Here is a 23,591-nt window from a genome sequence, read left to right on the forward strand (position 1 = left end):
AGGCACAGAATCCCTCCTCTCCTCATTGACAGATTATATCTTAATGGGCCTTGACAAAGGAAACTCATTCCTATTGATCCTGTTAGACCTCTCAGCAGCGTTCGACACGGTCAACCACGCCATCCTCCTAAACCAACTCTCGTCTATAGGAATCAGCGGCACCGTCCTATCCTGGTTCAAAACGTTTCTCAATAACAGAGGTTACAAAGTTAAAATCCAAAACAAGGAATCCTCTAGATTTGACTCTGTCATAGGAGTCCCTCAAGGTTCTTCATTATCTCCGACCCTATTTAATATCTATCTTCTTCCTCTCTGCCAACTCCTCACCAACCTCAATCTAAAGTACTTCCTTTATGCAGACGATATCCAAATCATCATCCCCATCAAAGATACATACTCTGAAACTCTTGACTACTGGGAATCATGCCACCTGAAAATCAAACAACTACTAAACAACCTACAACTCATCTTAAACTCTTCTAAGACAGAAATCCTTCTCATTTCTCCGGAAACCAACATCTCCAACACTACTCTTCCCACCAACCTACCTACCACACAAGTTCGAGACTTAGGAGTGATAATAGACAACCGGCTAAACTTCAAGGCCCATATCAACAAAACAACCAAAGACTGCTTCTATAAACTCCAGGTTCTGAAGAGGATAAGACCTCTTTTCCATGCCCAAGACTTCAGAACTATCATCCAAGCAGTCATTTTTGCAAAATTAGACTACTGCAATTCCCTATTGCTAGGTCTGCCCTCTTCCTACTCCAAACCACTACAGATGGTTCAAAATTCAGCAGCTCGATTACTAACAGGCGCAAGAAAGAGAGACCACATATCCCCCATTCTGAAAGAGTTACATTGGCTACCCGTACACTTCCGTATCATGTACAAAGCCATTTGTGTCATCTTCAAAACTATTCATCAACGCATCTCCCTCGATCTACAAATCCCCCTCCAAGCATACAACTCGACAAGACCTACCAGAAATGTCTACCGAGGCGCCCTCAAAGTTCCCCCTGCGAAAATGACCAAACACATCACTCTAAGAGATCGTGCCACCTCCACTGCTGGCCCTTCTCTGTGGAATTCCATTCCCACAGATCTCAGACTGGAACCCTGCCTCTTAACTTTTAGGAAAGGACTTAAGACTTGGTTATTCAAGCAAGCTTTCCCAGACACAATCTAATATCACGTTATAGATACAAACCAAGGACTTCAAATATTCAGCCATTAATCATGCCATTTTTACATAGCATTTAATTTATTTGTATACCGTTCAACCGTTTATTCTTTCCTATCTCTTCCTTCTTATCCAAGTTCTGCTACCCTTGTTATTTGTAACTGCTCCTTCGATCACCACAGTTCTAGTTGTTGTATTTAATGCACTCCCGTTCCATGTAAACCAGCAAGATATGTGCTCATGATTGCCGGTATATAAAAACCTTAAATAAATAAATAAATAAATAAATAAAATAAATAAAGGAAAATTAGTTTTTTACCTGATAATTTTCGTTCCTGTAGCACCACGGATCAGTCCAGACACCTGGGTTTTGCCTCCGCATCAGCAGATGGAGACAGAGCAAGATTTGACGGGCTCTGCCACATATAGCAGGGTGCCACCCACAGCCTCTCAATCTTACATAATGTCAAAGCAGAGTGGAACCAAGAACCAAACTACCTAACTATATTTTGCCCAAAAACGGCCAAGTCCAAACCCCCAACTGGAACAGAACTCTCAGAACCAAAGGAATGAACGATAATAAAACAAATATCTAGGTAAATAAAACTACGAGTGGACTCTCCTCTACCTCTAATATACACAAGTACGGGCGGGTCCCTGGACTGATCCGTGGTACTACAGGAACGAAAATTATCAGGTAAGAAACTAATTTTCCTTTCCCTGTACGTACCCGGATCAGTCCAGACACCTGGGATGTACCAGAGCCAACTTACCTAGGGTGGGAACTAGAGAGTCCCGCGCGGAGTACTCCCGCACCAAATCCGCCAGAATTCGAGGCTTGGACATCCAGACGGTAATGCCTTGCAAACGTATGCAACGACTTCCAAGTAGCCGCCCTGCAAATTTCCTGAGGCGACACCTGATAAGATTCCGCCCACGAAGCGGCCTGAGACCATGTAGAATGAGCCCGCAGGCCCAAGGGAACAGGTTTCCCACGCAATACGTATGCAGACCCAATGGCGTCCTTGAGCCAGCGCGCTATCATAGTTTTTGAGGCCGCACCTCCTCTCTTTGGACCACTGCACAACACACAGAGATGATCGGATACCAGACTAGAACCATGCCTCCTAACTTTTAGAAAAGGACTTAAGACTTGGTTATTCAAGCAAGCTTTCCCAGACACAATCTAATGACACAATCTAATGACACAATCTAATGACACAATCCAAGGACTCAATCCAAGGACTCCCCAAAACATTCAACCATTAACAATACCATTTGTACATAGTATTTAATTAATTTAATTTGTATTTTGTCTAACCAGTTATTCTTTCCTATCTCTTCCTTCTTCTCCAAGTTCTGTGACCCTTGTTAATTGTAACTGTTTCCTTCGATCACCACAGTTTTAGTTTGATGTATTTAATGCACCCCGTTTCATGTAAACCAGCAAGATATGTCCTCATGATTGCCGGTATATAAAAACCTTAAATAAATAAATAAAAATAAATACCCAGAAGGGATTCGTGATCTCGAGATATCGCAGCAGAACCCTGTGGACATCCAGTTTCCGTAAATCCGGCGCTATGGGATCAGCCCGCTCCCCTTCTGGAAACGAAGGAAGTTCCACCGATTGATTCAAGTGGAAAGAAGACACTACCTTTGGAAGAAATGAGGAAACCGTTCTCAAAGAGACCCCCGAATCAGAGATCCGCAAAAACGGCTCCCTACACGACAGAGCCTGCAATTGACACCCGTTGAGCCGAAGCTATTGCGACTAGAAACACCACTTTCAGCGTAAGATCCTTCAATGTCGCCCACTTGATAGGCTCAAAAGGCGGCGAGCATAAGGCCGAAAGTACCCAATTAAGATTCCAGGATGGACAAGGATGTCGAAACGGAGGACATAAATGCTTAGCCCCCCGCAAAAAGCACGCAACGTCAGGGTATAATGCCAAAGACACTCCGTGAACCTTACCTCTGAGACAGCCTAGAGCCGCCACCTGAACCTGAAGGGTATTTACAAGAAAGACCTTTAGAGAGACCTGCCTGTAGAAAAGCTAGAATATCGGAGACTGAAGCTCTCGTGGGATCTACTACCCGATCTCCACACCAGTCTTCAAACACCGTCCAGACCCGAGCGTAAGCTAAGGACGTAGACTGCTTCCTAGATCTCAACAACATGGTCACCACCGCATCAGAATACCCTTTATTCTTCAAGCATTGCCTTTCAAAAGCCATGCCGCGAGACAGAAGTGATCCGCGTCCTCCAAACAGACGGGGCCTTGACGAAGAAGAGCCGCGGACTCCTGAAATCGAAGGGGCGACTCGACTGCCAAATTGAGAAGGTCCGCAAACCACGGCCGCCGCGGCCACTCCGGTGCCACCAAAATCACAACCGTCGGATGAAGTTCTATGCGCTGAAGCACCTTGCCTATCAGGGGCCAAGGAGGGAACATGTACAGCAATATGTTTGTGGGCCAGGGAAGCACTAGTGCATCGACCCCCTTCGGCCCCTCTCTCCCTGCGTCGGCTGTAGAACCGTGGAGCCTTCGCATTCTGGAAGGTGGCCATCAGGTCCATGTGTGGCATGCCCCACCGCTTGCAGATGAGTTGAAACGCCTCCTCGGCTAGTTCCCATTCTCCGGGATCCAGATGATGTCAACTGAGGAAATCTGCCTGAACGTTGTCTACTCCGGTGATATGAGACACCGCAATGTTGCTGAGATTCCGCTCCGCCCAGCTCATCAACTGCTGCGCCTCCGCCGCAACTAGCTGACTCCTGGTCCCTCCCTGATGATTGATGTATGCCACGGTAGTTGCATTGTTGGACAAGACTCTGACTGCCTTTCCCCGAAGAATCGGGAGAAAGGATTGGAGAGCCAGAGCCACCGCCCTGGTCTCCAAGTGATTGATGGACCATTGAGATTGTGCCCCGGACCACAGTCCCTGCACCGAACGTCCCAGACAGACCCCTCCCCAGCCAGAGAGACTGGCGTCCGTGGTGACTACCGTCCAGTTGGGCATAACCAGGGACACTCCACACGTCAGATGATCCGATACCGGCCACCAGTGGAGACTGGCTCTCGCCTGATCCGTGAGCGGAAGCGGTAGATGGAATTGTTCTGACACAGGCCTCCAGCGGGACAGTAATGCGGATTGCAAAGGACACAGATGAGCGAAGGCCCAGGGAACCAAAGCTAGCGTGGACGCCATGGAACCCAAGACCCTCAGATAATCCCGCACCTGAGGTATTGGTAGGGACAAGAGGTGCCTCACCTGACTTTGTGTCTTGACCACTCGTTCCTTCGTGAGAAATACCTTGCCCTGCCTCATGTCGAACAGCACTCCCAGAAACTCCAGGGACTGAGTCAGCGTCAAACGACTCTTGGCAAGGTTGACCACCCATCCGAGAGATCGCAAGAGCTGAAGGACTCTGGTGACTGCTGTCTGACACTGCAGCTCGGACTTCACCTGAATCAGCCAATCGTCCAAGAAGGGATGCACCAGGAAACCCTCTCTCTGTAGCTGTGCTGCCACCACCACCATCACCTTGGTGAACGTGCGAGGAGCTGTGGCGAGGCCGAAAGGGAGAGCTCGGAACTGATAGTGCTTGCCCAGAATGCAGAACCTGAGGAACCTCTGGTAAAATGGTTGGATTCCGATATGGAGATATGCTTCCATGAGATCCAGCGAGGCCAGGAACTCGCTTGGTCAAACCGAGGCGACCACCGACTGAATCGAATCCATTTTGAAGCGCGGTATCCGAAGACACCGGTTGACACTCTTCAAGTCCAATATTGGTCTGAATGTCCCCTCCTTTTTGGAGACTATGAAGTAAATGGAGTATCGGCCCAGGCGTTGTTGCTCGGGAGGAACCGAAATTATCGCCCCCAAGTCCTGCAGACGTTGCAACGTTCCCTGCACCGCCACACGTTTCTCCCGGTAATCGCAGGGCGAGAAGAGGAACTTGTCTGCGGGCGTCTGTACAAAATCTAAAGCGTAACCTTGACTTATCACGGTGAGGACCCACTGGTCCGACGTTATTTTGGTCCATTCCTCGAAGAACAGCGCCAATCTGGCTCCCAAGTTTGGCACTGGGAGAGTAACCTGCCGAGAGGAATGGACCAGACGAATTTAATTGCGAAGTCTTAGCTCCCGTCCCAGCTGGAGGGCCACTCTGTTTCCCGAATCTTCTGCCATGAAAGGACTGAGACCAAGACGGCTGTCGCGACAAGCTTGGATGGTAAGATGACCCAGAAGACCTCGCTGGACGAGACTTCCTGTTCCCTCAAAACCGAGACCTATTGGAAAACGAACCCGGAGGTCGAGGCCTGTCCTCCGGAAGTTTATAAGCCTTGTTCTCTCCGAGGGATTGCATCATATCACCCAACTCCTTGCCAAACAATAACTTCCCTTTTAACGGAAGTGAGCCGAGGTGGGTCTTGGAAGAACCATCCGCCGCCCAATTGCGAAGCCAAAGGAGACGGCGCGCGGAGACCATGGATCTGGCCGACGTGCGCAAAAGGTCATACAGCGCGTCTGCGCTGAAAGCGATCACCGCCTCCAGGCGACCTGCTTGAGCCGCTGCTTCTTCTGAAAGGCCGGCAGTGGCCTGGAGTTGCTGAGCCCAGCTAAGGCCCGCCCACAGGGCAAAATTACTAAATATCGCTGCCCGGACGCCCAGAGCCGAACCCTCAAAGACCTTCTTCAGCTGAAGCTCCAGCTTCCTATCCTGTAGGTCCTTAAGGGCCGTAGCCCCTGTCACTGGAATCGTGGACCTCTTTGTCACGGCCGACACCGCTGCGTCCACCTTAGGAAGTTGGAGAAGCTCCAAGGCGTCCTCTGGAAGGGGATATAGCTTGTCCATGGCCTTGCTAACCTTTAGGCCCAAATCCGGAGTGTCCTATTCCCGGAAGAGAAGATCCGTGGCTGATAAGTGGAACGGGAAAGCCACTGTAGGCCTCCTGAGGCCCAACAAAACCGGATCCATTTTGGCTCCCAGACGGGACTCCACCGGCGGGCCGTCTATGCCGAGCTCCTGTAGAATGGCCGGGATAAGCGGTGCCAATTCATCCTTCTTAAAAAGACGTACCACCTTCAGGTCGTCCCCTTCCACCACTGGAGCTCCCTTGCTGGTACCTGGCTGAGCCGGTACCTCCACATCCCCTTTATCAGCACCCACCCACCCAGAGTGAACTTCTTTCCTGCCTTTTTAGCTTTAAATACTTTGTGTATCAATAGAACAAAGTCTGAAGAAAAGGAGGATTCTGAAGAAGAGGAATCCTCCCCCAGGCTATCCTCCTGCAGAGGAGAGACAGCTCCCCCCAGGGGGCCCCCCCGGTCGGCAGCTGCTGTGGAGAGAGCGCGGGAGGCAGCGGGCTATCCCGACCGCGTGGCTTCCCTAAAGGAGCCTAAAATGGCCGCCGTTCCCGCGCTGAGTGGGAACGGATCCTCACTCCCTGCAGCACTTGATCCGGCACGCGATGGTGACCGCGGCGTCCGAACCTGGCCCCCCCCTGACTGGAATCGGACGGCCCCTCGCTGCCCAGCACACACGCTGAACACAGCCCATTGCGCGAAAGTTGCGCACGCGCGGCACAAAGACCCCCGAGGCATCCTCCCCCCTTCCGCCTACCACTGCCTGGAAAAGGCGCTGAAAGAAAAAACACAGCAAACAAACAGGAACCGCGAAAGAGGCAATAGAGAGTCGGCGTGCACAAATAACAACATTTATTTATTTTTTTTTTTTTACTTGCCGGCCGCTTTCCCTCCACTGGACTCCTGCTCCAGTGGGGGGGGTGAGTGAACCGGGCTCCCCGGTGTCACCCCCGATGCTGCTAACCAGCAAAGGCCGGGTCCTCGACCAGGGGGGGATGGTCCCCTCAGAACCTTCCACCCCCCTGGGAGGCTCTCTCGACGAGGGACTGTCTTCTGTTTTGTTTCCTTTTTTTTTTTTTTAAAGAAATTACCAGCACAAGAAAAAGATCCTGCTGAAACTAGACTAACTACCAAAAACCTCCTCACTAGGGATCCCAGAGGCTGTGGCTCTGCACTGTACCATCTGCTGGAGACAGAGTAAGACTGAGAGGCTGTGAGTGGCACCCTGCTACCCTGTTTCCCCGAAAATAAGACAATGTCTTATATTAATTTTTGCTACCAAAGAATGCACTAGGCCTTATTTTCAGGGGATGTCTAATAGAGCTGCTGGCTGCTCCTGCCTCAGCCATGTCTCACCAGTGCTGTCAGAGAGAGGTAGGAGTGTGCTGTCAGAGAGAGGTAGGAGTGTGCTGTCAGAGAGAGGTAAGAGTGTGCTGTCAGAGAGAGGTAAGAGTGTGCTGTCAGAGAGAGGTAAGAGTGTGCTGTCAGAGAGAGGTAGGAGTGTGCTGTCGGAGAGAGGTAGGAGTGTGCTGTCGGAGAGAGGTAGGAGTGTGCTGTCGGAGAGAGGTAGGAGCGTGCAGCATTCATGGGAGTCAGCTTGGGCTGACTCTGCTGCTTTTCAACCTCTGCACACTGCTTGGAAGGGGTCCCCCGACTGGTACTGCCACCATCCCCAGATGTCAGTAATCTTGCTGCCACTGTCACTGCTGCCGCATGGCTATTGGGGAGACGCCGATTGCTGCTACTGACACTGAAGCCCATTCTGCTGCCTCCTCTGTGCAGGCCCCGTGGGTTTCCACTTCCTCCATGCTGATCTCGTACATTGTGAGATCCATAGAGAAAGTGCTACTCTTGCACATTCCCAAAGATTACATGTGCCAATCACTAAAAAGTAATTTTTTTTTTTTTTTTTTACCTTTGCTGGCTGATGTTAGTTTTCTAATCGGTTGGTCACAGGCTTTTTTTTTTTTCCACCTTCCCTTTCTTATTTTTTTGCCAATTCCTTTTATATTGTCCTTTTTTCTTCCTTATTTCTTTTCTCTCCATCTTCTTCCCTCAAACACAGTCAGGTTTTCATTCTCACATGCATTTCTCTCTCTCTCACACACAGGCTCTCACTGTCACATGCTGTCTCTCATACAATCATTCATACACACAGGCTCTCACTGTCACATGCTCTCTCATACAATCATTCATACACACAGGCTCTCACTGTCACATGCTCTCTCATACAATCATTCATACACACAGGCTCTCACTGGCACATGCTCTCTCATACAATCATTCATACACACAGGCTCTCACTGGCACATGCACTCTCATACAATCATTCATACACACAGGCTCTCACTGGCACATGCACTCTCATACAATCATTCATACACACAGGCTCTCACTGGCACATGCACTCTCATACAATCATTCATACACACAGGCTCTCACTGGCACATGCTCTCTCTCATACAATCATTCATACACACAGGCTCTCACTGTCACATGCTCTCTCATACAATCATTCATACACACAGGCTCTCACTGGCACATGCTCTCTCATACAATCATTCATACACACAGGCTCTCACTGTCACATGCTGTCTGATGCTCACACACACAGGCTCTCTCTCACTCCCACATGCTGTCTTGCTCAAGCATAGGCTCTCACCGTCACACGCTGTCTCTCTCACACACACAGAGGCTCTCACATGCTGCCTCTGCAAACATTCAGATCCTCACTCCCACACACAATCTCTCAACTCATCTCATACACGCACGCACACACACACCCTCAGCCTCTCTCTCACCTCTGGGCCTCCTCTTCGCGGGTCGCCGCAGGATGGGTTCTGCAGCGGCCCTGAACTTCTCGGGCCTCTTCCTCGCTACCGGGCCTCTTCCTCTTCTTGGGCTGCTGCGACTTGGGATTCGCAGCAGCCCGCGGCGGCTCCTCTTCTGCACGCGCTGATGCTCTTTCTCCTTCCTGCCCACGCGGCTCCGGCAACGTTTACTTCCGGGACCGCACAGGCAGGAAGGAGAAAGAGCATCAGCGCATTTGAACGCGATCTTTTCCTTGTGCCCGGGGGCATTGGCTCCCCTCGGGATACCACTGCTCGCGTCTGCCCCTAATACTTTGGAAACTTTATTTAAAAAAAAAAAAAATGACGTCACAGGATTGACCGGCCCACCGGGGGAAGCCCGATCCCCCGATAAGTCAATCCGCCCCTGTTTACAAGGGATGTCTTACTTTCGGGGGAGGTCTTATATTTAAGAATTTGGCAAAACCTCTACTAGGTCTTATTTTTGGGGGATGTCTTATTTTCGGGGAAACACGGTATATGTGGCTGAGCCCGACAGGTCTTGCTCTGTCTCCATCTGCTGGTGCGGAGGCAAAACTCAGGTGTCTGGACTGATCCGGGTACGTACAGGGAACAGCATGATTCAAAACACAATAAAATCCAAAGGCAAAATAACATAATTTTATTTTATTTATTTATTTAACAGCTTTTAATATACCGGTGTTCGTGCGAGCACATCACGCCGGTTTACAATAAAACTTGAGAAAGGAGGAAATTACAAAAAACAGGGGGTGGGAGATGGAGCAGGAGCGAAAAGGGGGGGGGGGGGAGAGGGGGAGAAGATAAAGGAGGAAAGACAGCAGCTGAGAAGGTAAAAGGAACGTAGCAGTATTTACATGAGAGACTAATTAAATGAGGGTTAAACATTGTCGCTAAATTACAGCGGTTAATGAAGGATATATAGATTATATAGAGGATATATATGGTAGCTTATTTACAGCAGTTAAGGCAGGTTATAAAAGATAACTTATTTAACATTTAAAAAAACAGATATATATAATAGATTATTAAACAGCCGTTATGGCAGGTAATAAGAAATAACTAATTTTAACTTTTAACACACAGGTAGTACAGGTTGTATGGTAACTAGGGTGCGATGAAGGAGTATGGTGGGTGGGGGGTGTATAGGGTGGGGGGGAGAGGGGGTAAAGGGTGGGTAGATGGGTTGCAGGGGGGTGTGACTAGGGGGGTTTCAGGGGGGTTGACTATGAGGGGTAGGCCTGTCTGAAGAGCCAGGTCTTGATGCCTTTTTTGAAGTTGGGTAGTGAGGGTTCAAGGCGGAGGTGAGTGGGGAGGGAGTTCCAGAGGGCAGGGCCTGCGATGGTGAAGGCTCTTTCTCTGGTGGTGGAGAGGCGGGCTGTTTTGGGGGGGGGGGGGGTGTGAAGGGTGCCTGTAGAGGTGGATCTTGTCTGGCGGGTTGAGAGGTGGAAGTGGGGCATTTCCTTAAGCCAGGGGGAGTTGTTTTTGTAGAGCGTGTTGTGAAGAATAGTTAGGGTCTTATATTGGGAGCGGAACTGGATGGGCAGCCAGTGTAAGTCTACTAGGATGGGTGTAATATGCTCTCTTCTATGTGTGTTTGTAAGGATTCGTGCCATGGCGTTCTGAAGGGTTTGAAGTGGTTTGATGGTGGAGTATGGGAGGCCTAGTTGCAGGGCGTTGCAGTAGTCCACTTTGGAGAAAATGGAGGACTGTAGGACTAATCTGAAGTCTTGAGTATGGAGTAAAGGCTTGAGCTTTTTAAGGATCATAACTACAATATACAATAATTACAAAAATTCAATATCATGAGACCAAAGTTCCTTTGTGTGGTACATTAATTATATGCTTTCTGCTGCTTCCTACATCACAACAATACAGGGAAAGCATTCCACACTATTGGTCCTGCGACTCTTAACATACATTGTCTGGTTTGGACAAATATACATCATTAATAGATGGCACTTTCAAGAGATTTTAGTATGAGAAACACAGCACTCTAAACTAATGAAATAATAATGCTGAAAACCACTCTGATGCCAACCCATTCAGTGCCTTATAGATTAATGTCGGCACTTTAAATGTAATTCTCTACTTGATTGGTTAGTGCAGATGCATCAATGCTGGTGACTGAGATCCCTGTAATCAAATGCTGTTGCATTCTGAACTATCTGCAGACCCAACTACAAAACACTGCAGTAGTCTAATGGTGTCAGCACCACAGCCTGCGCTACTGCTCTCAAATCAGAGGGATCAAGATGGGATTCAAAATTTGGAACATGTGCAGCTTCCAAAATGAATTTTTTATAACGCTTCGAAAATGGTCATGTAATGCGTTGATGACATCATCTGACACTACCAACACGCACCCAGCTCTCAGAGCTAGTAAAGACTTTACCGGGCATGCACCCAGCTCTCAGAGCTAGTAAAGACTTTACCGAGCATGCACCCAGCTCTCAGAGCTAGTAAAGATTTTACCGAGCATGCACCCAGCTCTCAGAGCTAGTAAAGACTTTACCGAGCATGCACCCAGCTCTCAGAGCTAGTAAAGACTTTACCGAGCATGCACCCAGCTCTCAGAGCTAGTAAAGACTTTACCGGGCATGCACCCAGCTCTCAGAGCTAGTAAAGACTTTACCGAGCACGCACCCAGCTCTCAGAGCTAGTAAAGACTTTACCGGGCACGCACCCAGCTCTCAGAGCTAGTAAAGACTTTACCGAGCATGCACCCAGCTCTCAGAGCTAGTAAAGACTTTACCGAGCATGCACCCAGCTCTCAGAGCTAGTAAAGACTTTACCGAGCATGCACCCAGCTCTCAGAGCTAGTAAAGACTTTACCGAGCATGCACCCAGCTCTCAGAGCTAGTAAAGACTTTACCGAGCATGCACCCAGCTCTCAGAGCTAGTAAAGACTTTACCGGGCATGCACCCAGCTCTCAGAGCTAGTAAAGACTTTACCGGGCACGCACCCAGCTCTCAGAGCTAGTAAAGACTTTACCGGGCATGCACCCAGCTCTCAGAGCTAGTAAAGACTTTACCGGGCACGCACCCAGCTCTCAGAGCTAGTAAAGACTTTACCGGGCATGCACCCAGCTCTCAGAGCTAGTAAAGACTTTACCGGGCACGCACCCAGCTCTCAGAGCTAGTAAAGACTTTACCGGGCACGCACCCAGCTCTCAGAGCTAGTAAAGACTTTACCGGGCATGCACCCAGCTCTCAGAGCTAGTAAAGACTTTACCGAGCACGCACCCAGCTCTCAGAGCTAGTAAAGACTTTACCGAGCATGCACCCAGCTCTCAGAGCTAGTAAAGACTTTACCGAGCACGCACCCAGCTCTCAGAGCTAGTAAAGACTTTACCGAGCACGCACCCAGCTCTCAGAGCTAGTAAAGACTTTACCGGGCACGCACCCAGCTCTCAGAGCTAGTAAAGACTTTACCGGGCACGCACCCAGCTCTCAGAGCTAGTAAAGACTTTACCGGGCATGCACCCAGCTCTCAGAGCTAGTAAAGACTTTACCGGGCACGCACCCAGCTCTCAGAGCTAGTAAAGACTTTACCGGGCACGCACCCAGCTCTCAGAGCTAGTAAAGACTTTACCGGGCACGCACCCAGCTCTCAGAGCTAGTAAAGACTTTACCGGGCACGCACCCAGCTCTCAGAGCTAGTAAAGACTTTACCGAGCACGCACCCAGCTCTCAGAGCTAGTAAAGACTTTACCGGGCATGCACCCAGCTCTCAGAGCTAGTAAAGACTTTACCGAGCATGCACCCAGCTCTCAGAGCTAGTAAAGACTTTACCGAGCATGCACCCAGCTCTCAGAGCTAGTAAAGACTTTACCGGGCATGCACCCAGCTCTCAGAGCTAGTAAAGACTTTACCGGGCATGCACCCAGCTTTCAGAGCTAGTAAAGACTTTACCGAGCATGCACCCAGCTCTCAGAGCTAGTAAAGACTTTACCGGGCATGCACCCAGCTCTCAGAGCTAGTAAAGACTTTACAGAGCACGCATGGCAATTCCCACATGCACACGCGGCCCCTGAACCTCTTGGTCGTTCTAGAAGTGATCGGTGTTTGTTCAGGCGACTTCACATTGTCCTAGTCTCTCCCTTAAAATGTTTTTGTGTTACTGTTTTTTTACTGCCTTGTTGCTACTTCTGTTTTCCTGCCAGTGCGTCAGCAATCCCTCAAACAGAACTTTTTAAGTTCTAAAAAAAATAAATACAGTATGGATAAGGCCAAGAAGCCAGCGGTCATTGGTTCAAGGTTTGCATCTGTGGGTGCTGGATGTACATTTCAGATACGTATTTAGTCTTTTGCTGCCCTGGTCTAGACCATGGCTTCTGTGCTCTGATGTGCCCTAGGGTAAAGTCAAACTGTATCTGGGAAAGATGTTGGCAGATATAAGCCCAGAGCCACTTCTCGTCCAGGAGCAAGATATCGGATTCTCATCACAGTAACTTGAGACAGTAATCTTCCTGCCTGTGGTACGGTTCCTGGCTCTGTCTCAGGTGAGCGGTTAAGCATGGTGTAAATCTGTGGCAGTGAGCGAGGCACCAGGAAGGCAGCTAAACAAAAAGTAAAGGACTTCCTTCTCATCCCCCTTGGAACTGAAGAGCAGATCGTTGCACTGAGGCGGGAGATAGCCTCATCAGCACAGGTCCCTTCATCCTTCCTGGCGTGGATGATGCCCATGGTGTTCAGCTATTTATTTTACCTGGACCCAGCGCAGTCCGTGTCATTGGTGAGGAGCTCACATTCCAGGGCACAGGCAGCACACCATGGTGCCATCAAGTATGTTAAGGAAAACACTTATTTAAAACTTTATATTCCTTTCCAAGCTTCGGCACATAAGCCCAAAAGTCCTGCGCCTGGCACTATGGTCTATCCATGGAGCAAGGCGCTGTCCGAGAGTTACTGACGCTGCTAGCGAGGAAGCACCTCTGAGTCAGCTTTACTGGAAGCCCTTAATAAGGATGAGCCAATCTGTCTCTACTTTAATGTCTGGCTAGAAAATGCACAGCAGGGCTTTTTAATATTCTGTAGTGATTGTACCGCACATTTGTATACAGAATATTGAATTATGATAGATGATAATTTCCTCAAGTCCCATCCAATCTACCCATGCTGCAGTCCTTGACACCCACCCAGTATTCCCCACTCGTCTGTGCTTATTCCATGCTTTTATGAGTGCCAAGCTTATTTCCGCTTCCAGCACCTCCACGGGGAGGCTGTTCCACGCATCCACCTCCCCCTGGGAAGAAAAACTTTCTTGGTTTACTCCTTGTTTGCCTCTTTGAGTTTCGTGTCGTGAGCTCCAGACTGCTTGTGCATTTTTCTATATATGAGCTATCTGAATGTCTCCAGTCTCCTCCTCTAGGATATGCACAGTAGATTTAGCTTTTTAAGTCTTTTTCATGCGGATTATGATGCTGACTTGGTACCATTTTTAACCACTGTAACCTGTCTTAATCTTTTCAGAACTGGGCCCACTACTGTAGGTGAGGTCTCACTAACAACCAGTCCAGGTGCATTATCTCCTTTCCGCTGGTGTCCATCTGACTCTGGCCACCTCCTTGTTGCAGTGCTTAGCAATCTCACAGTCATCAAATGTGATCCCCCCCCCAACTGCTGCCCTTACCATTTAGTTTATTTCTTGATTTATCGCATTTCTTATGCCAGTTTATCAGTGATGCACAATATAATAAAATTAGTTAATATGTAAACTAAAACAAAAGCAAAAAATAATCAACTTACATGTCATAATGAACATAAAATGACCTGACATATCGGGGGAAAGCAAGATGGCCGCCACATGAATAAGTCGGCAAGACGCTCTCTCCTCATTTCTTTGAAATAATCTACCTCTGTCGAAGAAAATGCCACACTCAAAAAGAAAAGCTAAAATAAGAGAAGCAGCTACCTCGTCTCCGGTATTTGATAATCAATAAACTAGGATTGAGACCTTCTCTGCTGCCGCTGCAGAGATGAAGCCAGAGGAAGCCGCTGCTACAACAGCTGAAGCAGAGTGGGTAGCGACGTTGGCTGATGAAATCACCCTGAGCCCCGGCGCACCAGCAACCCCCCCCCCCCCCCCCGTCTCCTATCCCACCCGACACAGCGTCAATAGAGGTGAGCCCTCAAAGATTTGGAAATATGACTGGACTTTCCTCTCAACATGGTTTGGATATATTGAAGGGAGACTCACCAAGACACAGTGAAGAGCAGGAAATGAAGGCCATTGAGGAGATAGCTAGGGGGAGCACCTCAGGAAGGGAAGCTATGGTGAAAAAACCTCAATTGATATATTGACCCCGATGGAGAAACCGAAAGTTATAAACATGGATACTCTTTGGTATGCTATAAAAAGTTTGGCAACAGCAATTTTCAACTTGACAAAAATAACTGTGGAGTCAAACCAGAGATTTTTGAATATTGAAAAAGAAATGACTCTGCAAGTGAATAAGACCCAACAAATGGAGTTAAGAATTGAGAAAATGGAAACAATACAGACTGAGATTTTAAGGGTTGAAGATTTGAATTTAAAGAGGTTAGAGAACCTGGAAAACCAGACAAAACTTCTAAATCTCATTCCCATTTGTGAGAGAGATTTCCCCATATGAGATGTTTAAGATGTATATGATTAAGATACTGAAGTTACCAGAGGAAGGCCTACCGGTCATCTCAAGAATTTACTATTTACCAATGAAAGAGAGAAAAAAGGAGGAAGATCAAGAATTGAATAAAGATTTAAATTTGACTCAAATATTGGAAATGTCTGATGATGCGGAAGTTTCACATAGAATGACTTTGTTTCTATCATGTACATTCATCGCTGACAGAGATTTGATGATGAAAAGATTTCTGCGTAACCGTACAGAATTGTTTTACGGTAGAAAAATATGGATTTATTTATTTTATTTAAAAACTTTTCTATACCGTCGTTTAGTGATATACCATCACAATGGTTTACAAATAGGCACATAAATTCGAGATGGATTGTACTTTAACCAGAGGGTGCTGCAGTTGTTCAGATACATGATTCAATATTATAAGCTATATGTAAAGTGTATTAAAATTCCCTTTATGGGATAACCGTAGATGTGGTATACTGTAATTCTTTAACTTAATACTTAACACACACATATGTTCTCAGGTGACTTTTGCCTGTGTGTATAAGTCCTTTTCTTGTTTCTTAGTAACACCTATTTCCCATTCTCACTTTGAAAGGCCTTTTTGAAAAGCCATGTTTTTAAGCCTTTTTTGAAAAGTTTTTGATCCCTCGTTAGTCTTATTTCGGGTGGCATTGAGTTCCATAATATAGGGCCGGCTATATATATATCTCCGGATATCTCAAGGCCAACCCAAGAGAGGCGGAAAACCTTCTTATCCATGCGATTAGAAGTGATAGCCAGAGGCGCCAGCTTTAACCTTCTGTACCCCAGGAGATGGATTATAAGGCATCAGAATTCCAAATGCATATTTTTTGAACCTTTACAGTTGCAAAGGTTTTTGGAACCCTTCGTCCCTGAGAGTCCTGTCGTGTGACCAGTGCACGTTGTGTTATGTCATCTGCTAATTCATGCGGTGTGTTAGTTATTGTGTTGGCAACCATTTGTAATTTAATAGACCACTTAATTATTTCCCCCATGGATTTCTTAGAATGATACAGATATGAAAATGCTGTAAAAATGATGGTAGTGCTATTTTGGAATGATCTTTAATATGTCTGAAACTGGCAAAATATCTGTAAGATATAATGTTGAAAATGATAAAAAAAAAAAAAAAAAAATGACCTGACATATAACTAATAATAATAAAACAGTAACCATAAAATGTAAAAATAGGAGCAGCAGAGTAAATGAGATAAAGAATTTAGCAGTCAGAAGGATAGGCTTTAGTAAATAGGAAAGCTTTAAGAGAATTCCTGAATTTCGGGGATGTCCTTTTTCCAAGCGTAATGAAAGAGGAAAGGACCAGCTGAGGGTGCATTGTTTTTACTCTGCTACACATGGGCTGTGATTAGTTTTGCTCGTCACCTTCCACAGCTTCTTTTATTTCCCAAAACATGGAATCTCACTCCGTATTCTTGCTTTTGTGTTTTCTGTCAGGTTAAGGTTCGTAAAGCGAGTATTTCTGAGCACAGTGATGTGGCGCATGACTTCAGAGCTCATGCCAGTGGTGAGTGTTTCCTTTCACTCTCTCATCTCATCTCTCACAGTCTTTAAAGAACTCAAATTCTGCCACTATAATCTGTAACCTGTCAGTAAAATCTGCCATTGCATCTTAAGACTGAAAGGCAGCCCATGAAATGCCAATATTTTAAAAGGCTATCTGTTAGAGCATGTGGGTAAGGATGAGCTGGTCAATAGTGTAACTGGATTTCAGAAGGTGTTTGGCAAGGGCTCTCATGAGACACCGCAAGAAGTTAAAAAGTTATGAGATAGGCAGAAAACAAAGAGTTAGGACTAAATGTTGTTTGAGTTCTCTCTTACCGGTTTGATGTGATTATTGTCATGAAAGCCGGTATAGTAAAAATAATAAATAAATAAATAAATGTGACCATGTCACAATGGAGAGAAGTAAATAGAGGAGTGCTGAAAGGATCTGTACTGGCATCAGTGCTTCATAATGTATTCATAAATAATCTGGAAAGGGGAATGATGACTGAGATGACAGCTTTTTTTACAAATGGTGAGGGGACTGAATTATATTTTTATCCATCAACAGTTTCCATGCCATGGTTTAGGCCTATATTTTGACCTCCATTGACTATTGCAAAACTTTTTGTATGTAGATCTTCCCAAGTGTTATCTTAAGTCTTACAAACGCTTTAATACACAGCAGCTCATTTGGTTATTACTCGCTCTTCTCAAGATCACATTTTGTGCCAATTACATTGGCTTCCTGTTCATACCCCAGATCAGTCCAGACAAGTGGGTTTTGTATCCCTACCAGCAGATGGAGGCAAAAAATAAAAACTTTTCAGGCACTGCTTCATAACCGAGAATGCCACCTGCAGTCCCTCAGTATTTCTCTGGCTCTAGCAGATGGTTGAGCTGTAAACCTGCAGTCTGAAAGAGAGTGTTAAAAAAAAAAAAAAAAACAGAAAAGACTAAGAACAGCTTCAATTGCTCCCTGAGGTGTTAGTTACCTTTGTGAACCATCCCTCAGATGCAGCCGGGCAAGCAGTGGGTTGGCAATCCCTGGACTGGCTCTGCCCACATCTTCCCGGGGACCTGATAGACAGGGTCCTGGATCCCTCATCCTCTCGAAGGGCTTCTCCCCATGTTGGCGGCCAGCAGCAGGAAAGTATATTACTGTCTTTCTGTTGTGCTATCAGTCCAGACAAGTGGGTTTTGCATACCAGCAGTTGGAGGCAAAAAATAAAAACTTTTCAGGCACTGCTACATAACCGAGAGTGCCACCTACAGTCCCTCAGTATTTCTCTGGCTCCTTTAAAAAAAAAAAAATAAAAAAGGAGCAGAGGCAGTGGCCGATCGTGTGCAAACTGAATAGCTGCAGGATAAGAATTGCATTGGGGAGGGTTTGGTTTCCATGTCCGTCGATGCCGGAAGACCCGGGATTGGTTGGAGGTATTATCCTGGGCCGTTGCGAGATTCCCTTCCTCCTCTTTCCCCGATGGTGCAGCCATCGGGAGAGGATTTTGAGTGGGGGATTCAGATGAGGAGGAACCCGCGGATGTGGAGGACTTCTCGATTGATTTTGTGTTGCTCCTACACAAGGTCTATTTGGCCAGGTGGGGAGCAGCGGGAAAGTGGCCCCTTGGGGGGAAGCTGCAGTGCCCCTCAAAGGTCCAAGATGGACCCAGCGGGGGTGGGGGGGGGGGTGTTCTGGAACCTTGCTTCAGCACTTGGGGCTGGCACAGTCCTCATGAGAGGGAGATGATGATGCCAGGACTTTCAAGATCCAGGCGATCTGTTTGCAGCAGGTGGAGATCCAGGGGATGACTTTGCAGCGGGTGAACCGGATGCCAACCCAGGGGCAAGTAAGGATGTGGGCAACCCGAATGAGGCACCGGTGATCAAAGGGGATGACCAGATGGGTATCCAGTTGTTCTGGAAGGAGGCGTTAATTCTCCATGTCTTGGAAAGCTGGGGATCAAGGTCATCAAGAGGATTCTAATAATGAGGGTGTGGACCCAATGCTGGATGGCCTACGGAGACCATTGAAGGCTTTTCCATTGTCCAAGAAGGTAAAGAAGCTGGTAAACTAGAAATGGAATACTCCAGAAACCAGCTTGAACATCAGTAGGGCAATGGCAAAGTTGTATCCACTGACGGAGGAAACCTTAGAACTGCTGAGGCTGCTTAAGGTGGATTCAGTGGTCAATAAGAAGACTACTATCCCAGTGGCGGGGTCGACTGCGCTGAAGGATGTGCAGGACCGCAAGTTGGAAATTCAGTTAAAAAGGATGTTTGAGGTCTAGGCCTTGAGTCTCCAGGTGGCGATTTGTGGTAGCCTGATGCAGAGGACCTACTTGTGTTGGGTGCAGAAGGAGTAGGAGCCGGTCTCTGTGGATTCCAAACAGGCGGCTTGGCTGAAATCTGGGGTGGCCTATGTGACTGATGTGCTATATGACTTCGTCTGGACGTCGGCCAGGACTGTGGTCTCAGTGGTAGCAGCGAGGAGACTTCTGTGGTTACGTAATTGGTCAGCAGATGTATGGTCCAAGGGAAAAGGTTTTGGGGGAAAGCTGCTGTTCGGAGAAGACCTGGAGCAATTGATGAAGCATCTGGGAAAGTCCAAGGGGAATAAGTTGCTGGAAGATGATATAGCTGTCAAGACCTTTCCACCGCGGTTCCATTTTTAGGATGTGAGGTGGTTTCATTCTGGCAGGAGTTGCTCGGGGAAGAAGCAAACCTCAGGAAAACAGCAGTCCTTTTGGGGTTTCCGCGGGACTCCCAGGGATGGTTCAGGTCAGGGGACCAGAGAGAAAAGGCTTCACAATGAAGTCAGGCAGGTCCGCTTTTTGGTGGAAGCAATAGGAAGGAGTTTGTCCCTTTTCTATGAAGAGTGGACCAAGATCACATCAGACCAGTGGGTTCTAGAAGTGATAAGAAACGGTTATGCCTTAGAATTTTCTCATCCAATGAGGGAAGCTTTTATGGTGTCCCATTGCATATCCCAAAGCAAATGAGGCAGTACTGGATACTCTGCACTGCTTTCAAAGGCTGGACGCAAATGGTACTGGTTCCTCCATTGGAAAAGAGGCAAAGAAGGTTCTTGATCTATTTCATGGTTCCCAAAAAGGAGGGTACATTCCAGCCCATTCTGGATTTTCAGAAGTCCGCAAGAAAAACTACACCACCACACCTCAAATATCATAAAATAATGGATGCACAAGATTTTCTTAAATGACCATCACACTAGGTGTCATCGTTAGTGAAGAACACTTTGCGGCTCTGCCTTATATATAATCATAGGTCATTTAAACAACAAAAGACTCCCAAATTGACCTGGAATGTGAGTAACAAAAGAATCCCACATCAAACTGATTTTTTTAAAATTTGCAATGCAATTGAATACTTTTGGGAGGTTTTTTTGATGCAATAAAAATTAGCAATCACAAACTTGAAGTAAATCACCAAAAGTGGAACACAGCACATTAAGACTTATCTAGAAATTAAGTTGTATCCAATTTCTTGAATATTCCTCCAAAACGTTTCTTAATTCTCCCCGGAAAACATTTAATCACTGTGTAATGCACTGAATATTCACTGCAGTAGATACCACCAATGCCCAACATGGGACCATGTTTTGGATAGGAGTGCTTCTTCAAAGGACTGAAACGTGCATTTCATTAAGTCAGCACGTATAGCTTGTAAATGGCATTTGTTCGTTTCCATTCAGAAGTCCGACATGGCACTGTGAGTGCCGCATTTTCAGATGGAGACGTTGTGGGTGGTAATTGTAAAGGTCCGAAGAGGAGAATTTCTAGCATCCTTTGATGTGACAGAAGCCTATCTGCATATAGCCATTTGGTGGGAGCAACAGAAGTTTCTGCGATTCATGGTGCTAGGGTAACATTTCCAATTTCGAGCCCTTCCCTTCGGGTTGGTGACAGCACCACAAGCATTCACAAAAGTGTTTGGGGGTGGTGGTGCAGCCCTGAGAAAGAGAGGATTATTGCCCACCCTGATCTGGATGACTCGCTCATTCAGGCAATATCCAAAGGGGAATGTTGTCAGGTGGCATGCCGGGTGATAGAAATGTTGCAGTTGCTCGGCTGGGTGATAAACTTGGCCAAGAATCATTTAGTGTCGACCCAGTTGGATTGTCTGGGAGAACGGTTCAATATCGCCAGGGTTTTTCTCAGCCCAGAGAGGGTGACAAAGATTCGGTCTCAGTCCGCTTCTTGCATCTGCCAGTTCCCAAGGCTTGGGATTATTTACAGGTTCTATGGCATCTACGCTAGATTTGGTGCTATGGGCGTTCGCCCACATGCAGCCTCTCTAGATGGTGCTGTTGTCCTGGTGGAATCCGTTGTCGGAGGAGTATCAGCGGCTTTTACCGCCGCAGGGGGAATCTAGATTCAGTCTCTCATAGTGGCTGTTTCACTGCAATTTGGAGAAGTGGGTGTATCTGCAGACTCCAGACTGGATGGTGGTGACCATGGATGCCAGCCTCAGTGGTTGTGGAGGGGAGGTGATCTGTGGTCACCTGTGTGAGATGCCTGGTTTATCAATTGTTTGGAAATGAGAGCGGTTTGCAGGGCATTGATGTTTTTCCTCCATCAGGTCCAGGTACGAGTAGTGAGAGTATTCTCGAACAATACTACAATGGTGGGATATATCAATCATCAGGACAACACAAAGAGTCACACCGAAGCCCTGGAAGCTCAGGAGCTTTGTGTCTGGGTAGAGCAGTATCTGGAGGGGATAGAAGTTTTGCATGTGGTCAGAGTAGACAATGTGAAGGCAAACTATCTCAGCAGGCAACAGTTAGACCCTGGGGAATGGGAGTTGTCAGTAGAGGCCTTCAAACTTATTCAATCCCATTGGGGCAACCCCCAGCTAGATCTCATGGCATCACGAAGCAGTGCCAAGGCAACGGGGATCTTCAGTCGCAGACGAGCGGTCAGAGTTGAGGGAATAGACGCTCTGGTTCTTCTGTGGTTGGCAGAGATTCTGCTGTACATTTTTCACCCAAGGCCATTAATAGACCGCATGTTGCAGCGCATAGAGAGGCATCCAGGAAGGGGTGGTACTAGTTACGCCAGAGTGGCCACATCATCCGTGGTTCACAGATCTGATTCGTCTTGCAGTAGATGGGCCCCTCAGGTTGGCTCATCTGCCGGATCTGCTAAGGCAAGGATCTATCTTCTCAGATTGGGCAGATCACTTTTGTCTCATAGCTTGGCTTTTGAGAGGAGACGTTTTAAGGTTGAAAGGGTACTGTGAGCCAGTTATTGCCACTTTGCTTCAGGCCAGGAGACCGTCCACATGTATGCCATACATCAGGGTGTGTAGCGTTTTTGAGGTCTAGTGTGTTTCGGATGGCCTTGACCCATTAAGAATGGATATTTCTCATATTTTGGCCTTTTTACAGCAGATCTTGTTTAAGGGTCTGGCTTACAATTCCCTTTGAGCGTAAGTGGCTGCTTTGGGGTGTCTCAGAGGTAAGCTGCAAGGGAGACTTTTGGGGTTGCATTTGGACGTAGTTTGATTTTTGAAGGGGACAAGCGTTTGCGATCGCTGGTGCGCAGGATGTGTCTGGCATAGAGTTTGAAGTTGGTTCTTTGAGTTCTATGCGGCTTCCATTTGAGCTGTTGCAGAAGGCGTCGCTCAAGGACCTCACCCTGAAAATGATTTTCTGGTGGCAATTTGTTTGGCATGGCAGATTTCAGAGTGCAGGCTTTGTCCTGTAGAGAGCCGTTTCTGAGAATTATGGATGATGGGGTGTCGTTGAGTACGGTGCCCTTAGTTTTACCCAAGGATTTTTCCTCCTTCCATCTTAACCAGACGATGGAGCTTCCTGCATTTTTGAATTGGTCATCAGAAACTCCAGAGGCATGAGAGCTTCATTTGTTGGATGTTTGGGTTCTGTTGTGGTGTCTGAAGGTCACCAACAGTTTTTGGCGGTCAGATCATCTGTTGTATTGTTTGGAGGATCAAAGCTTCTAAGAGCACCCTTGCTCAATGATTGAAGGAAACTATTTTTTCGGCCTATATTTGCAAGGATCGAAAAATTCCAGAGAGGCTGCAAGCACACACTACCAGGATGCAGGCAACCTTCTGGGCAATGTGTTGGTGTCGCCACAGGAGATTTCTAGGGTGGCAACATGGTCTTCACTGCACACTTTCTCCCGGCATTACCAGTTGGATGTTTGTGTGCCAGGGGAGTCTGTTTGGTGAGAGTGTGTTGAGAGCGGACTTTTTGGATGCCCACCCAGCATAAGGGTGCTTTGGTACATCCCATTTGTCTGGACTGATCTGGGGTACTAACAGGAAAGGAAAATTGGTTCTTACCTGCTAATTTTCATTCCGAAAGTATCACAGATCTCTACTGTCGAAAGACTATGCTGATTGCAATTAGCAAAGTTGGATAAGATTTTCTGTGTGTATATATTCAGAGATGACCAGGTTTGGTTGGTTTCCTTGGTGTTGATGTGGGGCTCCAGTTCAGGGGGCTCTAACCCTGTATTTGTTTGCCCTGGAAAAGAAGGGGAAAGTTGAGTTTTC

At 47.2% G+C, this 23,591-nt stretch overlaps 1 protein-coding gene across 2 annotated transcripts in view; it reads left to right on the forward strand.

Moving 5' to 3' along the window:
• Positions 1 to 23,591, forward strand: part of STK11IP (serine/threonine kinase 11 interacting protein) — a 272,418-nt gene that overhangs the window by 87,787 nt on the left and 161,040 nt on the right. For both annotated transcript variants that reach the window (XM_029604968.1, XM_029604969.1), the window contains exon 13: positions 16,998 to 17,067. In XM_029604968.1, the coding sequence (XP_029460828.1) occupies positions 16,998 to 17,067 (70 nt within the window). The remainder of the gene's footprint in view (positions 1 to 16,997; positions 17,068 to 23,591) is intronic.

Source organism: Rhinatrema bivittatum, chromosome 6 (assembly GCF_901001135.1).
Source record: "Rhinatrema bivittatum chromosome 6, aRhiBiv1.1, whole genome shotgun sequence".
NCBI classification, from domain to species: domain Eukaryota; kingdom Metazoa; phylum Chordata; class Amphibia; order Gymnophiona; family Rhinatrematidae; genus Rhinatrema; species Rhinatrema bivittatum.